Raw genomic sequence first — 22113 nt, 5'->3', positions numbered from 1 at the left:
GGTAAAAAATATATAACTTGGTGTTGCAAACGTCATTCCATGAATTCTCCTTATATAGCTCTGAACCTGATCATTTCTCTTGAATGAATCTTGTTTGGAAATATTTGATGTGCTATTCCTCTGTATTCAAAGTAGATCTTACCTGTTACTTCCTTTTAAACTTCAGGTCAATATGTGGGAGCACAGTAATAATCATCACTACTCACTTTGATAATAGTGCATGATTGACAGTACATGTAGGCTAGAACCAGGTGTTTCACTTCGACAAGATGTGCTTGCCCTCGAGATTGATAGTAACCCTGTTTTCATTTCAAATAAAATGACTTTTCATTGGATGAGTTTTGACATAGTTCTTCCTTCCCATCTCGAATACTTTTGGAACTAAAATTTTCAAAGCAAGTGTAAAGTTAAAACTTTCAAATTCAATTCCCTTGTAGGATTTCTGTCACAACATTGTTCTTCAGATTAATTCTTAATTCCTGAAAACTCCACTTTCATTCTGGAGGGTTGACAACCACATCCTATGTCCCATAAATATGGTTATAGATTTCCATATTGCCATGACAGCATTTCTCAATTATATTTATTCCCAGCTCTGTATAAACTGGATGTAGAGGCATAAACATAGTACATTTCTACCATTTTCAACAAAAATATAACCATTATGTACAATTATTGTATTAAAAATACAAAAGGGATACAGACTCCACCAATTGTCTTTCTAAAAGACATACAGGTACAAGTAGTATCAAAAGTATGAGGAAATCACCAGTTAATCATACATTTTGCACTTAACATCACAGATTTGTTGAAATGAGATTAGCAGTTCTATGTTCTACAATTACAGTTAGGTTTATATTATTTGTGCAACTCTTCAATATAACTATGATTTATTTCATCTGCCTATATGCACACAATGTCCATTGACTGTTTATTGAAACTGGCAAATTATGCATAATACAATTACATTACTAATGCATAACTGACATATGGGATATTTGCAAACATGGAGGGCCTGACTATGATTATTTTATGACAGTTAAATAAAGCACTGATGTTTTAAATACAGTGAAAACACTGCAGTCTTCAATTGAAACTAGATTTACCTACTGATCAATATGATCAGTTGAGTTCAGTGGAAAACAAAAATTAAGAGTAGCTATTTCTCACATTCGAGTACTACTCAGGTTGGCAGCCTTCATTATTGGATGCCTGCAGAAAGACAACAAAAATGCTGTTGTCAGTTCAGTATTCTGAAGGTTTAAGTAGCAGCAGAGGGTGGTTTGCTTTGAAGTGTCAGCCTTCATTATAGACATGCAGCAATATTCCACGTAGCATGAAATAGCTTAACATCCGTGTACATATTGCAGGTGACAAAGGCTGGAACACGCACTGAAGTATTTAAAAAATAAATCGAGCCTTTTCTAAAAAAAAAACAAAGAAGCCTTGGTGGCCCTATCATCAAGTATGAGGGCATTATAATTTCTAACAAAGGGAAGAACTAGCCGGCATAATTATGGTATACAGAACGCCATCCACTGCACTTCAGTTACTTAAAATACTCTCTCATAAACCCTACAACCAAAATATATTAGTTATAAGTGTAAATAATACTGTACTTGCAGAGTTGTAGTATTTGTTCTTTTCTAAAGGAGTATTTAATCAAAAATGTCAACATAAATTAAAAATTATCTGGCGCTCTGTGCCCAAAAGAGAATATAACATCTTCAAAAATTAGCTGAAATACAAAAAACATTGCTATGATTTGTTTCTTGTTAAAAATGTCACTTTTTCTTTAAAAATGACTGTGCGCTAGAATGGCTAAAAAATCCAGCAAAAGAATTTTAAAAGTTCTAGGCTGATGAAAAGAAAGTACCAAGAGTATCTCCATAGTGAACATAAAACTCATACTCTTGTGCACAATTCATTGGGGTAGTAACAGGAACAATCTGTAGAGTGATCTCTGTGCATTTAAAGCGACACAGTTCCAAAGTGCCATGACAGTTTCTTCACAGTATTCCACATGCGGGGATAAAAGCCCCATGCTGCTTTAAGGCAGGAAAGGAGGCAAGTGGCATCAGGAATTTAATTCAAGAGAGTTCCGTGGTTCCTACATCTGGATGGTCTGTTGTGCTGTCCAAAATGTAGCTTGCAGTATCATGAAGCAACAAAAACAAAATAAAAAGCAGGTAGTGAACTCCAGTCAGACTGCAGAAACTTGCTCATCTTCTGTTAAGAAGAAATTAAGCACAAGATCAAATTAGCCTACTGATAAAAAAAAATTAAAAGAACACCGCAATAATAGTAATGTTTTTATATAAAGGCCGCTGCACCAATGTGTTGTATCAGAATATACAAGTTAGCATTATGTATTCCATGTCTTGTGATTTTCCAAAACACAGTTCATTCAGTGTCTTGAGAAGGGAAAGGAGGATTACAAAAAGGTGGCCGTTCATTATGGTCATCATATATAATATTTCATTAACAGAATAATCTAGAATTTAATCTAACACCTCTAATGGCAGCATAATTCCAGAATACAATAGAAACAAACGAGCTGAAGTTAATGTGTTTTAAACACTGAACCTACCATTCCATAATACATTGACTAATATTTAACAGTAATAACAAATGTGTCAGAGATGGAATATTGTTTCTAAAGCGTAACATGAAGTTGTGTTACCCATCTTCCAATGTCTTCTTCCTGTAAATGCAACTATCCTTCTTAATATACAAAAATAAGTGACTAATGAGGGACGTTGTGAGAAAAACAGTCTTCCTTTCTACCTCACTATCACAGTCACAAAAAACAGTGAGAAGTTGCAATTTACAATATCAAGGACTGTAGCAAAAAGTGTAAAAAGATAGAACAGAGCTACAGTGCACACGTGAAGTGCTTAAATAATATTTTGCTGGATTTAATAATACCTCAACAGCAGAAAACAGCAAATTAAGTAAGACCATTGTACAGACAAAGTTTCAGAAAAAAAGATATGTGCTGAAACTTACCAAACCTTGTAATACAGCAACTTGAGGCTCAAGGGAAGTATGTTAAAATGGGGGGATGTGTTATAGCCAGAATGAACTGAAGCTTTTATCTAGGCTTTCTCTAAATTTTCAGTAGGCCTTACTAGCAAAGGAGGGGTCAGGCAGCATCCGAGGAATAGGGAAATCAACATTTCGGGCGAAAGCCCTTCATCAGGAATGAGGCTTGTGAGCTGAAGGGGTGGAGAGACAAATGGGAGGGGGGCGGAGCTAGGGTAAAGGTAGGTGAGTGTGAGAGCAGTAGATGGAGGCAGGAGTAGTGGTAATAGGTCAGAGAGGTGGGTGGAGCGGATAGGTGGGAAGGAAGATGGACAGGTAGGACAGTTCATGAGGGCAGTGCCGAGTTGGAAGGTTGGAACTGAGATAACATGGGGGGAGAGGAAGTGAGGAAACTGGTGAAATCCACATCAATGCCGTGTGGATGGAAGGTCCCGAGGTGGAAGATGAGGCGTTCTTCCTCCAGGCAATGGGTGGTTAGGGTTTGGCGATGGAGGCAGCCCAGGACCTGCATATTCTTGGTGGAGTGGGAGGGGGAATTGACGTGTTCAGCCACGGGGCAGTGGGGTTGGGTTGGTGGGGGTATGTTCTCTGAAACGCTCTGCAAGTAGGTGTCCTGTCTCCCCAGTGTAGAGGAGACCACATCGAGAGCAAAGGATATAGTAAGTGACATGTGGGAGGGCAGGTAAAACTCTGATAAATGTGGAAGGCTCACGCATTGCGACATCAAACACTTCTTTCACTGTCTCTGCACTTACTTTTTCCATCAAGACTCCCCCTTCCTTGGACCCCTGATCCCACCTCCAACACACCCCATCCACTAGGACAACACATGCTGGTCTGTTACCTGCCTTCAATCGCTTTAATTCAAACTGCCCCCGGGACAGTGACTGCCCCCACCTGTCCACCCCCTCCACCCACCTCAACCTCTCATTGTCACAATGTGCAGCCCTCCACTCCAACCCCAACCTCACCATCAAACAAACCAGTAGACGTGGGGGCGGGGGTTGGTGGTGGTGGCAGTGGTGGTTTGGCACACTGACCTCTACACTGCTGAAGCTAGGCACCAACTCAAAATACCTCCTCCTACCACCCCCTAGACCATGACCTCACACCTCCCCCTCTCTCCCCCCAGACCATGACCTCACACCTCCCCACACATGGGCCCCAGCTATGCCTGTCTCTTTTTCGGTTACGTGGAACAGTCCATCTCCCGCAGTTACACTAGCACCATTCCCCACCTCTTCCTCCGCTACACTGATGATTGTATCGGCACCACCTCGTGCTCCCACGAGGAGGTTGAACAGTTCATCAACTTCATTAACACATTCCACCCAGACCTTAAGTTCACCTGGACCATCTCAAACACCTCCCTTCCCTTCCTAGACCTCTCCATCTCCATCAACAGTGACCGACTCAACACGGACATCTTCTCCAAACCTACCGACTCCCACAGCTCCCTGGACTACACATTCTCCCATCCTGCCTCCTGTAAAAACGTTATCCTTTATCCCAATTTCTCCGCCGCATCAGCTCCCAGGAGACCAGTTCCACCACAGAACACACCAGACGGCCTCCAGTGCATCTCATCCACTTCCTGCACCTTCACCCTCGAACCCCACCCGTCCAACCACAAGGACAGAACCCCCCCAGTCCTCACCTTCCACCCCACCAACCTCAGTATTCATCACAACATCCTCTGCCATTTCCCCCACCTACAAATGGACCCCACCACGAGAGATATATTTCCTTTCCCACCTCTATCCTCCTTCTGTAAAGACCATTCCCTGCACAACTCTCTTGTCAGGTCCATGTCCTCCACCAACCTATGCTCCCCTCTCGGCATCTTCCCCTGCCACCACAGGAATTGCAAAACCTGCGCCCACCCCTGCCCCCTCACCTCTGTCCAAGGCCCTAAAGGAGCCTTCCACAGCCATCAGAGTTTTGCCAGCACTTCTACACATCAATTACTGTAGCTGTTGCTCCCAATGCGGTCTCCTGTACGTTGGGGAGATAGGATGCCTACTTGCAGAGCGCTTCAGAGAACATCTCCAGGACACCTGCAGCAATCAACCCCACCGTCCCCATGACCAAACACTTCAACTCTCCCTCCCACTCTGCTGAAGGCATGCAGGTCCTGGGTCTCTTGCATCGCCACATCCTAACCACCCAACACGTGGAGGAAGAACACCTCATCCGCCGCCTTGGGACCCTCAACCACATGGCAATGTGGTTTCACCAGTTTCCTCATTTCCCCTCTGCCCACCTTATCCCAGTTCCAACCTTCCAACTTGGCACTGCTTTCATGACTTGTCCATCTTCCTTCCCACCTATCCCCACTAACCCCACCTCCATCTACCGTTCACCTACCTTTCTCTCTACCCCTTCGGCCCACAAGCCTCATTCCTGATTCTCCTGCTCCTCGTATGCTGCCTGACCTGTTGTGCTTTTCCAGCACCACACTCTCCACTCTGATCTTCAGCATCTGCAGTCCTCACTTACTAGCAAAGGACCAGGATTAAGTATCTTAGAGCTTCTCCCATTTCACCATGGTAACTTAAGCAGAAATCTTACTTTCATTGGTTTCATGCAATACTTCTATGTAATTTATGGTGGCGGAGTGGGAAAAGTTGAAAATTCAAATTGCAAAATTTTACATTCCTGGGGCTTCATACAACATAACCCAACAAAGTTGGTTCAAAACTACTTTAGTAACCATGAAGTCAACTCTAATTGGCTTCCAAGTTGCAGACATATAAAGCAAGAGTTAAAGTTGTTTCTTAGATGAAAACAAGAGAGATTTTAGTAATAGCTTCATTGGAATATTATTTGAAATGCAAAGGGAGCATCCCAATTAATATTGAAAATTATCAGAAGTATGTATTTCATGAATAGAAGTAGTTCAGACTAAAAATGCTTATGTTTCAATAACAAGAAAGCCACATTCCTGGTATGAAAACTCATTCTGTAAAGAAAGGGACGTAATACAAAAATTACTTTGGAGTGGTTTCAAATGCGTTTAATTTTACAATGCTTCTCTTTGGTTGACTGAGCTTACTCTAGTAGTAGACAGAGAAAACTAGATTAAATAAATTAAATATTCAGGTTGAGTAATTTCTCTAAGATTGTATAGCTGTATTATTCTAATACAGCGAACATAGCACTTAATACAAATCCAGAATTCAGCATGTACTACAGAATCACAGACAAAATGTAATATTAACAAATTGGTAGATCATACGTTTATGTAGTAGCAGAAAGAAAATCACTGACAATTTTATGGTTCTCTCATTGGTGGGTATACAGGCAGGGGAGGCTAGTAAGATTCCACATAAAGCCCGCCTACTGCCATCTCACCCACCTTTATCCCAATTAACAACCGCTCAAGCACTAGAGGTGTTCAGGGATAAAAGAAGCCCAGCAATGTAACTTCTCCAACAGGATGGGAGTGGCCATCTCCCTCAATGGCCTCCTTTCCACTTTAGGCACCAGTTTCCCCACTGGTACCTGGGTTTAGGCGAAAGTCCTGTTTCCAACTCATTTATGCTTGTTAGGATGAAAAGTTGCGGTGGAATGATATGTTCCCCACTTCAGTCTTCCAGTGGTGAGGCAGTTTATCATCCTGCCCACTAAGCCAAAATTAATTTTAAACATTTAATTTACATTATAACAATGACAAATTACCTTAACTACCGGATGTCAATACTTAAAATCAAATATATTTTCAAAAATTCATCTTGACATTTTCCCTTCAATTCATTTGATGATTCATTTTATTTAAGGTGAGGTCTGTTGTAACAAGACCATGAAAGATGCTCAACTCCAGTTAAAATAGAAAAATGATGCATTGACTAATAAAGACAAGTATACTATATGCCTCCTTAACCACTCTATCCACCCACTAGTGCCTTCAAAGATCTATGGAAATGTACACCAAGGTCCTGCTGACCCTCAGTACTACCCAGAGTTTCATGCACTTCTTTGCGTCATTAGTTCTCTTTTCAAAATTAAGCTCCACCTGCCGCTTATTAATGCATACTAATGTATTCATATAGTTAATATAATACTTATTAATATACTTGATAACATCTATTATGATTGGCAAACTTGAACATGTGACTTTGTAGCCCATGACATGAAGATAGCCAACACTGAAGTAACAGAGCTGGAATCATCATCTCTGAATACATTTGGAATTTTAAACTGTGATAAATAGATTTCAATTGGAGTGAGTGTGAGGTTACCCACTGTAGTTAACAAAACAATAGATCATTGACAGGTACAAAAATTGATTAGTAAGTTTAATCGAATGCAGGCAATATACTTAGAGATCTATAACTATATAGATGTTATGATTCAGCTATATAAAGGCCTATTTAGACCATACCCGAAGTAAAATGTTCAGTATTGGACATCACACTTAGAAAGAATATCTTAGTCCTGGGTAGAGTCCAACAGATTTACATGAACCTGAACTCCTCAAGTTAAAGTAGAAGAGAGATTAGACAAGTAGAATTGCATTTTCTTCAGTTCAACAGATTAAAGGGTGATTTTTATTGAAGTTTTAAAAATAAAAATTGGAGACTGGCCTCTAGGACCCTAGTTAAGAAGCATTTCCACATGTAAACAGTGGTAGAGTTTGCAACTTTCATGAAAAACAGATGATGTTAGGTTAATTGCTAAGTTTAAATCTAACACTGGTAACCTCCTGTATCTTTAGGAGCTTGCAGGCAAGCTTTCTAACTTGATAACAGGTGTTTTACAGACACCTCCAATGACCCATCCCATTGCTATGCAACAGCTCCATAACTGTTATTTATTTTGACCTTGTGTTTTGGCCAGTGGACTAAAACATGGGAGAAGCTACTGCTCTAAACCAAGGAAACTTGAAAAAAGTATTATAGTTTTAAAGACAAGTTGCTGGAACCCTGTGTACTGTGTCTGCAATGTTGTCTTATGCAGTGATTATGATGAGGTCAGCCAATGGACCTCATGGAAAGTGAGTTCCCTGATTGGGACTGCTAATGTGGTCTAATCAAGGAGTCCAGGCTGACAGATAAAAGCAGGAGAGTTAGACATCCTGACACAGATAGCTGGATCAGTGTCAAGGGCTTTCTATGTATAATTAAAGGACAACTTGGTGATAGGATACTAGCCTCTGTGGAGTTGTTTTGGTGGTGATGAGAACAAAGCACACTCTTGGAGATTTGCTTGCAACAGATGTTCATGCAATTGTGGTTAGATGAGGATTCTGAGAAGTATGCCACAATTAATATCCACAAGAGGTATCATCAGTCTGCACCCTTTTCCAGCGAATGACGAAGAACATTTTACAAGGTCTATGCCAGTTCGCCATTTATCTAGATGACGTGCCAACAACAGGGAAGACCAATAAGGAGTACATAGAGAACTTGGACAACGTCCTTAGACATTTCTCCAAGGTGGGCATACGCCTTAGGAGGGAAGTGTGTTTCAGGAACCCCAAGTGATCTACAGAGTTGACAAGACCCAATGGAAGTTAACGTGAGGACAATCAAAGATTACCCCTGTTAGGTCTATTTAAAAGGGACAAGAGAGTGCCACCAAAGCTTCAGACCAAATTCAACAGTGGGCTCTAAGTGTGTATCATTACAATTTGGAACATGATCTGGGAGGTTAAATAGTGAACACAGATGCATTGAGCCACTTCCTGCTGGCAGATACACCACCAGTGGTACCAGCACTGGAAGAATCTGTACTGGTTTTAAATTTTCAGGACATACTTCCAGTCACAGCTAACAATATCAGACTTTGGTTTCAGAAAAGTCCAGTTGTGGCAAAACTGAAACAGTTGGTGGGGTTGGGAGATACCAAAGGGTTGTCACAACTAAAAGTGAAACCATTCTAAATCTGGAGAGACCAGATCATAGTGCAGGATGGCATGTTATTATGGAGAATAAGAGTCATTGTCCTCAGCAAAGATCGCCACCACACACTGGCTGAACTCCATTAAGGGTCATTTAGTGGTACCAGAATGAAGATGTTGGCAAGAAGTTGTCTGCTGGCCAGAAAAGGATGCAGACATAGCTGCATTCGATGCCGTGCCCAAAGTGCCAACAAGGTCAAAAGTTACTGCCAGCAGCTATCCCACATTGATGGGAATGGCCTAGTAAATCCTGGACTCAGTTACACATAGACTGTGCAGGTTTTTTCATGGACTCAATGTTCTTAGTCATTGTGGATACCCACTCAAAGTGGTTGGACATGCACAGAGTCCATCCGTCAAACACAGAGATACCAACTGAAAAACCATGTGTTTTTGTTTTGCAGCACATAGATACCTAGAAGTGTCAGTCACAGATAATGGGCCATTACCAAGAAAACTGAATGAAAACAACTCAGCAATATTTGTGATGCACAGTGGTGCCTGAACTGTGCTTCTATGGTTTTCTTTTCCCTCCCTCACCCATAATACTTGAATCTTGTCCATGTCTGAGGGTATGTGTACAGAAACTTTAAAAGTGATCATATTTAAGCTAAAAAGTTATGTTAGTAATTCCTATTTTTTCTTGTTGGTTTAAAAACATTTAATTACAATAAATTGTTGTTTTCTTGTTAATGAAAAACCTGATTAGTCTGTTAGGTGAAATTTTGCAATTCTGTGGGGATTGCATTCCAGTACACTATCCTAGTCAGTTGTGACTCTTGATCATATTTTCCTTTTATTTGTTGTATATCAGAGTTCATTCATAGTCCTATCATTCCTAGCCAATATATCAATACTATTGATAGAGTCATCATATCAAAGATCTTCATCTTGCACTAAACACAATAGATGAGAATGCCAAATTTCAAATGATGCAACAACTTTTATTACATGAGCAAAAGGTGCTGATCAGTTAATCAATTCTGATCTGAGTGGCTGCAAGACCACTTCAGATAGTAGTTAAAAGTCAACCACATTAGTATGGGTGGAGTCAAGGAAGCACAACTATTGAGTTGATACAAACTATACAAAGTGAACTGGTGCATTCCACCTTGAAACAATTATGAACCAGAAGCCACAAGATTCTCTCATATTGCTGACTTTATATTGAAGGAAGGATGTAATGGACAAATGAGCATTCATGAAATAACAATGTATTATTAGTCAAGTATGGGTGGCACAAGACTTTGCCTACTAAAAACATATCATCTTCACATCTCAACCTGCTGTCAGGAAATTTGAGATTTTGCATCTTACCTAATTAGGTTATCCTACATGCCTTTTAATGCAGGGTCCATAAAATCACCCCTTAATTTCTATTACTCTTAGATTTTCAAGCTGCCTACCTCTACAGGGAAGGAGACTAGTATATTAATAAGCCACAGTACTTTTGTGCATCACCTAGTGACCATTTTTAAGAGTTGATGGGATCTGAAGCAGGTGGCCAGGCTGCCCTATAGAAAGGCGCAAAAAATATTTTTGAGTCCTGATAAATAAATCATACGTGTGAATTAGTAACTATTAAATACATTAGTTTATGCATTTATTTTACACTCTCTCTATATATTGTGTGTGTGTGTGTGTGAGAGAGTGAGTGAGTGCGAGAGAGAGTGTGTGTGTGTGTGTGTGTGTGAAGGTTTAATTTTTAAATAATAGAAACCTTAATAAACATATGGTCATATTTATACACAGCAATGAATGTGCATGACATTTGACCTCTATGTCATATTGGGTAGCATGGTGGCTTAGTGGTTAGCACTGCTGCCTCACAGCGCCAGGGACCTGGGTTCGCTTGCAGCCTTGGGTGACTGTTTGGAGTTTGCACATTCTCCCCAGGTGCTCTGGTTTCCTCCCACAATCCAAAGATGTGCAGGTTAGGTGAACTGGACATGCAAAATTACCCATAGTGATCAGGGATGTATAGGTTAGATGCATTGGTCAAGGGTAAATGTAGGATAATAGGATAGAGGAACAGGTCTGGGTGCGTTATTCTTTGGAGGATTGGTGTCAACTTTAATTGAACTGAAATTTAACTGAAATTTAATTCGTAAAAATAAAGTCTTACTATTGAGTTGAAATGTATGTTCTTTGCCAGCAGGCAGCAGGACCAGGATGGCTACTTATCCAACAATGACCAATTAAAAGACTGCTGCTGGACATTGTTCTCCATGCATTGTGCTCTGTAATTGCTAAAACGTTGACAAGCTGGTAAAATGGCCAACCGTAGACAGCTCAGCAAGTAGTATATTTGCTGCTGTTCCTCCCAATGAGAATATCTTCTGGGGCAAAAAGTCATCAGGCTTCTCTCTCAAATCTTTCACTGTGATTTCTTGCCCTTCCTCTAGCAGAATCAAGTCTACACACAGATGAACTGTACATTAACAGACTTCGTTGAAAATTATTAAGAGAATGGTAAGAAGGGACAAGTCTAGAATCATACAATATCAGATCTGAGTTTCATGTGACCTGCATCACCATGACAAAACTCCATATGCACAGTAGCCATTAACAGTATGGGCATGGTTAACACTCTCCTTCACATCCTTTCCAAAATCCATAATTCCCATAGTAGTTAACCTAACAATCTAGTTACACACTTCCCATGCCCAAGTCTTGGTGTTTTACAGGTGCTTTAGTGATGTCGTCACTAAACTCCTTTAATGTTCACAACTTTATTTGTTGGTTGTGGAAGGTTGACAGATTCCAAATAACTTCCTTTTTTGATCTTCGGTCCTAGTTTCTTGTCATCCATAGCTGAGATCACACATATTTCTTTTCTGGACTTTGAACTGGAATGTCTTTAGTCGACGCTGCTCTATAAACCAGGAGGGTTTTGCAACTTAGGAAATGTTTTTAGCTGTACAAAGTTATTTTTTATTTCAAGCAGTGAAATTGTTACATTAAATAATCAGACCTGCATCAGGGGTTTGAGATTGAAGGAAAAATTGGCCGATGAGTGCCCTGATTTGTTCAGCTGAAATTTCTTAGATTAGTGTAGAGAACTGTCCGTAGCCAGCAAGAAGAAAGCATGTTTCTCTTTTTTCCTCTCAATGAAAAGACAGAAAAACCAAGAAACTTAAAAGAAAGGATTCAAATACAGGAAAACACCAAAATCCACCTGACCAATATTGAGTCAGAGAACGATCACTGGCACTGGCACTAGCGCATGGGAAAGGCTTCAGCCCATCAAAAGTTAGCATGAGTGAGACCATTCTGCAACAATGTCAGGGTTTAGAACCATGTAGTCACTACAGAAAGATCATTACAGGGCAGACCAGCGTCCCACTTTCAGCCAGTGATAGTGTTCACAACCTGTCCGGATTGCAACGGACTGTCCAGCTGTGGCTCAGTGATCAGCAAATGAGATACTGATGCTTGCGAAGCTCCAGTACCATGATACTTGGTTCAAATAAACATTGAGGTTACTTTTTTTTTTAAAAAAGCCAATAGCTGGATGGCCTGATCCTCAGCTGGAAAATGTCATCACACAGTATTATGACCCAGTTGGGAAGAATGTACAGGTAATCAAGCCCCACTATTCCACCAGCCATCACAAATTTTGTCAGTACTTGATCAAACCACTAAGATGCATGTTGCAGAATGGTCACCGAGTAGGGCTAATCTTCCTTTATTCTTGGGAGGTTTTATAAAGTACATTTCCCATTCTTGGCTTCACTGTTGGATTGAAACAACCTCAATGACCTGCAATGTGGACAAATCTATTTGAGGTCAGCAAAGATCAGAAAGTCTTATTGGCAATTATGGATCTTTATCAGAGACAATGGTATCTAACAGGTCATTATGACCTCTCAAATAGTTTGATTAAACTTCTGAAGCTTGACACATTGCAAATAACAGTCGTCAAGAGAAGAAAAGCATCCCCTTAAAACTCTCAGATCAATGTCAAGGACAATGCCATTGGAAAGACAGGTAGAAGTTCTTTTTGATTCTGTTTTGACTAGCAAAGTAAGAGACTATATCCTTGAGGGAATAGGAGATATCTGGTTATGATACAGATTAATGTTTCACAGAGAGAGTGCCCAAATGTCCCAGGTGGATCTTCTGGATCAGTAACTGCATCAGCCACAATAGAAACTTCTGGATTCTGCGAGGCATCACAAAGAGCTTATCTTGTATTTAACAAGTTACCAATAGCTTGTGGTAAGTTTCAACTCTCAAAAGTCTCAAAGTTTCTTGCTCACCCATATCACTAACTGCTTCATTCTTCCTGATGGCATATAAGTTTGTTCTGTATCAGTATGAGTTTTGGAAGCATAATACAGAGGAACATCAATTGTCCAAATTTCAGATTATCCAAACAGGATCGCAAGGTCCCACTGCTTGGCTAAACTGTTATCCAGCATTTGATTATCCGAACAAATAATCGAGGTTTCTATGTAGACTGGATTACTAGTCCAGTCAGACTGCTTTCACACTTGTGACTGATAAATTAGTCATTACTATAGCTGGAAGGTCAAGTACACAATATGTCAGGGCCCTGAACTAAATAAGCACAACTTTGCTTTGATCAAATGATCATTGTGTTTTTTTTTAAAAGAGTGGACAGGATGCCTGACACTCCTTTTTTTCCGCTCCTGTTTTTTTTTAACGGCACGGTGGCAGTGGGCGGCATGGTGGCACAGTGGTTAGCACTGCTGCCTCACAGCGCCAGAGACCCGGGTTCATTTCCCGCCTCAGGCGACTGACTGTGTGGAGTTTGCACATTCTCCCCGTGTCTGCGTGGGTTTCCTCCGGGTGCTCCGGTTTACTCCCACAGTCCAAAGATGTGCAGGTCAGGTGAATTGGCCATGCTAAACTGCCGTAGTGTTAGGTAAGGGGTAGATGTAGGGGTATGGGTGGGTTGCGCTTCGGTGGGGCGGTGTGGACTTGTTGGGCCGAAGGGCCTGTTTCCACACTGTATGTAATCTAATCTAATCTAATCTAATCTCTCACCCTCCGTTTTTTTTTAATCCCCACACTACCGCCTAACTGCAGTAGCGATTATTTTTACCCCAGCACCCATGTTGTGTGTGTGCAGGTGTGAGACACTGAGAGATGCAAGGTGTACGAATCTTTATTCAAATTTCCACCACCAGGAAGAAAGGAAACACCCGAGGGGCCAGTGACAAGCAGTGCCCTTCACATCTAAGGGCAATGCTGTGTGATCAAACAGTGAAGGGGGGGGCAGAGATTAAATCAAAATAGAGTTGGAGGGGGAAATAATGCACTCCACTCCCTGTGGTGCCCACCTCTCCCTGAACAACTCCAGGGTGTTGGTGGAGACCGCATGCTCCTTCTCCAAGGACACCCGGGCTCTAACGTAACTGCGGAAGAGGGGCAGGCAGTCGGCCCTAACGACCCCCTCCATGGCCCACTGCCTGGACCTGTTTATGGCCAGTTTTAGCCAGGCCCAGGAGCAGACCCACGAGGTGGTCTTCAGACCTGCCCTCCCTCCTCCGTATCGGGTTCCTGAAGATCAGGAGCGTGGGACTGAAGTGCAACCAAAAGCAGAGGAGGAGGTTTTGAAGAAAATCAAAAAGGGAGTGCAAACGCCCACACCCAATATACACGTGGTCCACGGACTCCACAGCACCACAGAACAAGCAGTTGGGCTGGGAGTCCGTGAACCACCGCAATCTGCGGTTGCAGGGGACTGCTGCGTGCAGCACCCTCCACCCCAGATCCCCGAGAGAAAGGGGGAGGACTCCCGCGTAGAGAGCCCTCCACTGGGGATCCCCACCGCCCGGTGGCAAATGGGCACGCCAAGGTGTGTCAGGACGGTGGATGAGGGAGAAGAGGTGGACAGTGTGCAGCAGCAGTCTATACAGGGCCTGCCTTTTTATGTCCTTAAAAGGGACAAAATTAAAATTCCGGAGGCGGCTCAGGTTGTGCGGCACAGGCTCCCGTGGGAAGTACGGGACCTTGGGGCCAATGTGAAATTCCGTCCGGGCTGGGGTGAGCACGGACGGGATCCCACCGCACACCTGAGCATCCTTCAACTGGTGCACTACGTCGGGTCCGAGCATCGCCATTTTAAGGCGTCGGATGGCGGTGGCCGCGTACTGGACGTCTACCGCTGCCCTGCTCGCTATGTCCTGCGGCAGCGTCCAGCACAGGCAAATGATCATTGTTATCTGTTTTCCATCCCTTTTTGAATAACAAGTTAAATTTGCAATCTTCCAATGAAATGTGATCTTGTCCTAAACTAGGGACTTTTTGGAAAATTAAATAATTAGTCAATTATCTCATTAGCCAATTCCTTTAACACACTCAGATGAAATCCATCAAGACTCGGGCACTTCTTAGACAACAACGCCAACAATTTACTTAGTACCACTCCCCGATTACTGTAATTTTTAATCTCTATTCTATTCCTTTATTTTTAATTTTAGCTATTTTCCAGATTCATTTTCTATAGGACATCTATAATTTTTTCCTTTTAAAAATATTTATAAGAACCTCAATTTTTTTTTAAACTTCTGGCTAGCTTTCTCTTGTACTCTAATTTGTCTCTCTTTAATTTTTGTTAGTAAATCTTTGCTATTGATTGTTGGAACTGCCTGTTTCTTAAGAGACACAAAAATGGCTGGACTTAAGAAAAAGCTTGCTTCAGCGTAAGTGAAAAAAACAATGGTGCCTTTGAGGAAGTATCTTTCCTAATGAAAGCATTATCTAAGCAACAAGTTACAAGAAACATTTAAGAATAAATGTGTCAAAGATCTGTAACAAAGCACAAAAGAAATAATGAAATTGTAACTCAAATTTTGAAAAATCACAATAAGTAATTAATTCTAGTTCATTAAGGATGTGATCAGCCATTAAAACAGTGGCTAAAGGTATCTTGCAGAAATTAGCTGTCTCTTTGAAACTACTTACAATATTAAGTCCTGGTTAAAGATTCTTTAAATAATCAGACATAGATTTCAATGTAATTATAAAACATTAAAGAGATGCCTGGCAATATCTTGTCTGATTAGCTACAAATGTTAACAATAGAAGTAGTTATAAAAATTATAATTATTATTAATATCATGATGCTTTTATACAGAATCAACTTTTTATACAAAAAAGGAGTAATGGAATTTGAAAGAGATAGATAATACAATGAACAATTGAATTCAAGCAGTCCTTAGAGATAAATGTGACCGAAAGAGGACAAACAGTAACATTGGAATGCAACACAAAAAGATCCCACGGTTAGAGATTACAATAATTATTAAACATCACTATAAAAAACAATGAACCTTTGGCTGTGCATTGGAATAGAATAGATTCCCTACAGTGTGGAAATACGCCATTTAGCTCAACAAGTCGACATCGACCCTCTAAAGAGTAATCCACCCAGACACATTCGCCTATCCTATTATTCTACATTTACCCCTGACTAATGCACCTAACCTACACATCCCTGAACACGTTGGACAATTTAGCATGGTCAATGTACCTAACCTACACATCTTTGGCTTGTGGGAGGAAACAGGAGCACCCAGAGGATACCCACGCAGACACACGGAGAACGTGCTAACTCCATCACTGATCAGGTGTTTTACAAGATTGGTCTCACAGAAGGGAAGGGGAGGGTACAGTAACCACACTGTGTATGATCATTACAACACAATGTGTAAAATACTGCTTTTTACTGTAAAATCAGAATGTGTCATTGATCTCTCTTCTAATCTGAACTGAAGATTAAGAAAACTGTTGAGTTATCATGACAAAACCAGATTCGGTGAAGTTCCTTTGGCCCTCTCTCTGCATTAACCAATGTTTGGTTGAATAAAAGTTCACTACGTGTTTGTATCCTGGCTGCCTCCGGAGTCTTTGTCCTGGAGTTAAACCTATGGAAGCGTGATTCAACAAGAGGGAGGGTTGATAAATCTCCAGAACCAGATGAGATTCATCCTGGAGTGTCAAAAGAAGTAGCAACAGAGACAGTAGATGCAATAGTAATTATCCTTTTTAATTCTATAAATTCAAGCAAGGTGCCTATTGATTGAAAGGTAGCAAATGTATTTCCACTATTAAGGAGGGAAGAAAGAGGGAGTGGAGAACTAAAAACCTGTTTGTTTGATGTCAGCAGTAGAGAAAATCTTATAATCTATTATAAAGAGTGAGATAACCTAACATTTAGAAGAAAATTATATAATTGCGCAGAGTTAACATGGATTTATGGAAGGAAAAACATGTTTGATCAACTTGGGAGCTTTCTAAGGATATGAGTTGCAGCATTGATAAAATCAATGGATGCAGTATATTTGGATTGACAGGAAGTTATTTCAAGGTCCAACACAGGAGGTTGGTGAACAAAATTGAGTGCATGGAGCTTTTTTTTTGAAAAAGTCAGGAGAAGGGAATATACTAGTATTCACTGAATCTGTTAATAAATAGAAAGCAGAGAGAAGTAATAAATGGATCATTCTCAGAATCTTGATACCAGTGGGTTGCTGCAAGAATCAGTTCTACGTCTACATATATTCCCAATCTATATAAAAGATTTGTTTGTGGGGACCAATTGTAAAATTTCCAAATTTGTAAATTACACCAAATTGGGTGAGCACTCAAGCTGCAAGGAGGATGCAAGGATGTGGACAGGCTAAGTGAATAGGCTGGTGGAAAATGGCAGATGGAATATATCATAAGTGTCAATCATAGAATCGCTATGGTACAGAAGCCATTTGACCATCAGGTCTGCACTGACCCCCTGAACAGCAAGCAATTAGGAAGGCCAACAGAATGTTGGCATTCATTCATCAGGTTTTGTGTATTAAAGTTAAATAATGGAATTACCCCCCTCATGGCATTGTAATGCCAAAATACTGTTTGCTTTCCTAACTGCTTGTTGTAACTACATGCTAGCAATTCGTGATATGCATAATGTTTTAGCTGCACCCTCTCTTAAATTTTACAGTCCAAGTTAATTACAATTATACACTGAGCTTGAGAGAGTAAATCTCAAAGTTTACTGTTGAGATTATGAGATTTTTACTGCTCACAAGGCGATTTCCTTTACATTAGCGAGATCAAGCACCAACTGGGTGCAACAAACCTATGCACTGTCAATAAAAATGACCCTGACCCTCAAGTAGCTTCCTATTTCAATAATTCATTTAGGCATATTTACATCGTGCTAACATTTACATCGTGGGCCTTCAACAGTCTTCCAATAAAGCTCAGTACAACCTGGAGGATAATCTCTTCATTTTTTGCTTAGGTACTTTGGAGCCTCTATAACTTAACACTCGTTCAACAATTTCAGACCATGACCGCTTTGTTGATTAAAGACCCATCCCTGTCCAGTGTTTTTTTGATTTTGTTCTCAGCAGAGAATCTATCATTTGTACTTATTATCAACTTTATTGCTGATTTACCACCATTAGCACTCCATTTGTCTACTGCACTCTCATCATTTATTCGATTAATCCCTGCTTCCTTTTATTAAAAAAAAAGGACTTTTTTAGCCCCTTGCAGTTCTAAAAAAACAGTTGTTTTATTTGTTCACACAAATAAGAATCAACCACATTGTTGTGGGTCTGGAGTCACAGTTAGGCCAGAACCAGACAAGGATGGCAGATTTCCATCCCAAAAGGACACTTGTGATCCAGATGAACATCCTTCCTCACATTTATCCACATTACACTTTATATTCTCACTCACTCAACTTATCAAAATTAGAACATAGAACATAGAAGAATACAGCGCAGTACAGGCCCTTTGGCCCTCGATGTTGCGCCGATCCAAGCCCACCTAACCTATACTAACCCACTATCCTCCATATACCTATCCAATGCCCGCTTAAATGCCCATAAAGAGGGAGAGTCCACCACTGCTGCTGGCAGGGCATTCCATGAACTTACGACTCGCTGAGTGAAGAACCTACCCCTAACTTCAGTCCTATATCTACCCCCCCCTTAATTTAAAGCTATGCCCCCTTGTAATACCCGACTCCATACGCGGGAAAAGGTTCACACTGTCAACCCTATCTAACCCCCTAATCATCTTGTACACCTCAATCAAGTCACCCCTAAACCTTCTTTTCTCTAATGAAAACAGCCCCAAGTGTCTCAGTCTTTCCTCATACGATCTTCCTTCCATACCAGGCAACATCCTGGTAAACCTCCTCTGCACCCGTTCCAGTGCCTCCACATCCTTCCTATAGTATGGCGACCAAAACTGCACACAATATTCCAGATGCGGCCGCACCAGAGTCTTATACAACTGCATCATGACCTCAGGACTCCGGAACTCAATTCCTCTACCAATAAAAGCCAGTACGCCATATGCCTTCCTCACCGCACTATTTACCTGGGTGGCAACTTTCAGAGATCTGTGTACATGGACACCAAGATCCCTCTGCTCATCCACACTACCAAGTATCCGACCATTAGCCCAGTACCCCATCTTTTTGTTATTCTTCCCAAAGTGAATCACCTCACATTACACTGAAGTATCTCTGCATCCTCCTAACAGTTTACCTTCCCACCAGCCTGGAGTCATCTGCAAACTTGGAAATATTACATTTAGTTCCCTCATATAAATCACTAATATGTATTGCGAATGGCTGGGGTCCAAACACTATAGTAACTGGCTGGTTTATTCCTACCTTTTGTTTCCTGCCACCAATAACTTCTCTGTCAATGTTAGTGCAGTACTCAATGCGCTTTAATCCGATATGTTAATCTCTTAGAAGGCTCTGATAGTCTTCTGAAAGTCCATATAAACCAGATCCACTGGTTTCTCCTCACCAACTCTACTAGTTACATCCTCAAAAAGTTCCAGTAGATTTGTCAAGTATGATTTCCTTTTTTTAAAATCTATGTGACTCTGTCCAATCTGTTTTCCAATAGTTACTGTTCTTAATTTTTTAAAAATATTTTTATTGAAAAATGTTTTACAAAATTAGCAAGTTACAGATATATAGCATTATAACAGCAACAACAATAAAGAAACAACTTCTATACTACTCTACAGAAGAAATCAAAACTGAACTTATTACAAATCAATATTTAAATAACACTGCTCAACGCAACAAAACCATATCTCTCAACCTTCGAGAGCATCAATTATTAAACCCTCATTTGTTCGAAATTCTTCCTCTCATGGCCTTAGGTTTATCAGACCAAACCATCATGGCTAGACAAAAGCCATAATCAAAATGGCATACAAATCTGCTTCCAAGTAATTCAAAAAGGGCTGCCATGTCTTGTAAAAGTTGTCAGTTTTCTGGTGCACCATAGTTGTAAGAATTTCTAAAGGAATGTGTTCTATAATTAACTTACGGAACCCTGACAGACCCAGAGGGTTCGCAGACACCCAACACATCAGAATATTCTTCCTCGCACAGAAAGTGACAATGTTAAAAAGCTCTTTCCCATGTACATCCATGTAAATTCAGCAGACCCAGCAGCAAAGAAACCAGGTCCACCTTGACTTCAGTCCCCAAAACCCTCTCTATGACTCCTGCCACAGCGTACCAATACTCCCGGAGCCTGGGGCAGGATCGCAAACAATGAGTGAGGGTACCCGTATTTATTTTACATTTGGGGCACATTGAAGGTGCTCCCTGCTTAAATTTTGCAAGACGATCTGGGGCCAGATGAGCCCTATGAAAAACCTTTAACTGCATAGCATGGGTCCTATTATATATCTAAATCCTCTTTGTGTTCTCACAAACGTCCTTCCATGTTTCTGAAGTGATCTCAACTTCTAACCCTCTCTCCCAGACCCCTAAAGTGCTCGACGTCACCGGAGGAACCAAGGCCCAACAAATGATAGAGATTACTCATTGAAAGAGTGAGTAGCCTGAAGCATCCACTTTTCCATATCAAATCTATAACACTCAGTCAAAAGCATGGTCTCCTTTCGGATAAAATCTGTAACCTGAAGGAAATAGACGAGGTCCCTACTCGACAATCCATATTTCTGAGTTATTTGATCATCAACGTTTCACCCTTAAACAGATCACCCAAGCAAGAGACACTCTCTTATCTGTCCAAAGTTTAAACCCAGGATCCATTGTCCTGGCCGGAAACATAGCATGGCAATTACGGGAGTAAGAAATTATATTTTAGACATATACAATCCATCTGCCTCATTGCCCCCCATACTTTGATAGTGTTAGTAACTATTGGATTGCGGCAATCTTCCGCAACTGTCCTCATTTTGTCTACAAAAAACAGGTTAATAAGAGGACACTTCATCTGGGAGGCTTCAATGTCCAACCATATCGACGCAGAGTCGCCATAGGCCCAGTCACTTACAAAAGATAGGAAGGAGCTCAGTTGATATCGTCTCACGCCCAGGAGGACGACTCCCCCCACCCCCGCCCGCATATAACAATATGCCACAACTCAAAGGCCATTGGCTTAGATAGTGCATCAGTCAAAAATTTAAGGGGTTGTGCTGGAGGACAAGAGACATTCTAAATACCAGATTCCTCGCCATGTATTAGGGCTTTAAGGGTAACAACCCGGTCATATTCATCTTTAACACAATCTATTAAATTAAAAGGAAGATTCTTCTGGATGAGTACGGCCAACCCCCCTGCTCTTACAAGAAAAACACCCAATCAAACCTGCCCTGCTATAACTTTGTGTTCCATGGCATTAAGGAGAGTTTCCTGCAACAGGGCAACATCCATCCTCTCCTTTTTGAGGCTCACAACACTTTTTTCCTTTTAACTGGCAAATGGATCCCTCTAATATTCCAGGTGCAACATTGAACACTGTTAGCCATGATTCTTTACAACCACCTTTGACCTGCTGAGAGGAAGAATTCGATCTACAGTACGCTGAGCTCATACAAACGACGACTCGTGGGGTCTGTTTACGAAAAACCAGAAAACTAAACTAACTACAGAACCCAAAAGGCACTTAATGGGGGACTCTACCCCCTGCCCATAGAGGGCGCTTACACCTCCCACATACATCTCCATTTCCTTCCCCCGTCCAGCTTGAGCCGCACCCCAGACCCAAGCAATAGAAGGGAATAAACAAAATAGTGAGCATTCCACCCACCCCCAACTATATATCAACACCAATCCTAATCAGAGATTGAACACACCAACAGCAGCTGCTTTAAGGGTAACATTACAAGAAATGTCGCAAGAG

The 22113-nt window shown here is 41.1% G+C and overlaps 1 protein-coding gene across 11 annotated transcripts in view; it reads right to left on the bottom strand.

The window, feature by feature from the left end:
• Positions 1 to 566: 566 nt before the first annotated feature.
• rapgef2b (Rap guanine nucleotide exchange factor 2b) overlaps positions 567 to 22113 on the bottom strand; it is a 400973-nt gene continuing 379426 nt past the window's right edge. For all 11 annotated transcript variants that reach the window (XM_087980144.1, XM_043674010.2, XM_087980145.1 and 8 more), the window contains one exon: positions 567 to 2229. In XM_087980144.1, the coding sequence (XP_087836270.1) occupies positions 2223 to 2229 (7 nt within the window). In that variant the 3' untranslated portion in view covers positions 567 to 2222. The remainder of the gene's footprint in view (positions 2230 to 22113) is intronic.

The sequence above is a fragment of the Chiloscyllium plagiosum genome, unplaced genomic scaffold (assembly GCF_037043375.1).
Source record: "Chiloscyllium plagiosum isolate Xiang-an unplaced genomic scaffold, Cpla_swu_hap1 HiC_scaffold_36, whole genome shotgun sequence".
Classification (NCBI taxonomy): domain Eukaryota; kingdom Metazoa; phylum Chordata; class Chondrichthyes; order Orectolobiformes; family Hemiscylliidae; genus Chiloscyllium; species Chiloscyllium plagiosum.
The sequence above is the reverse complement of the archived record's forward strand: the minus strand, read 5'-3'. Positions and strand labels throughout refer to the sequence as shown.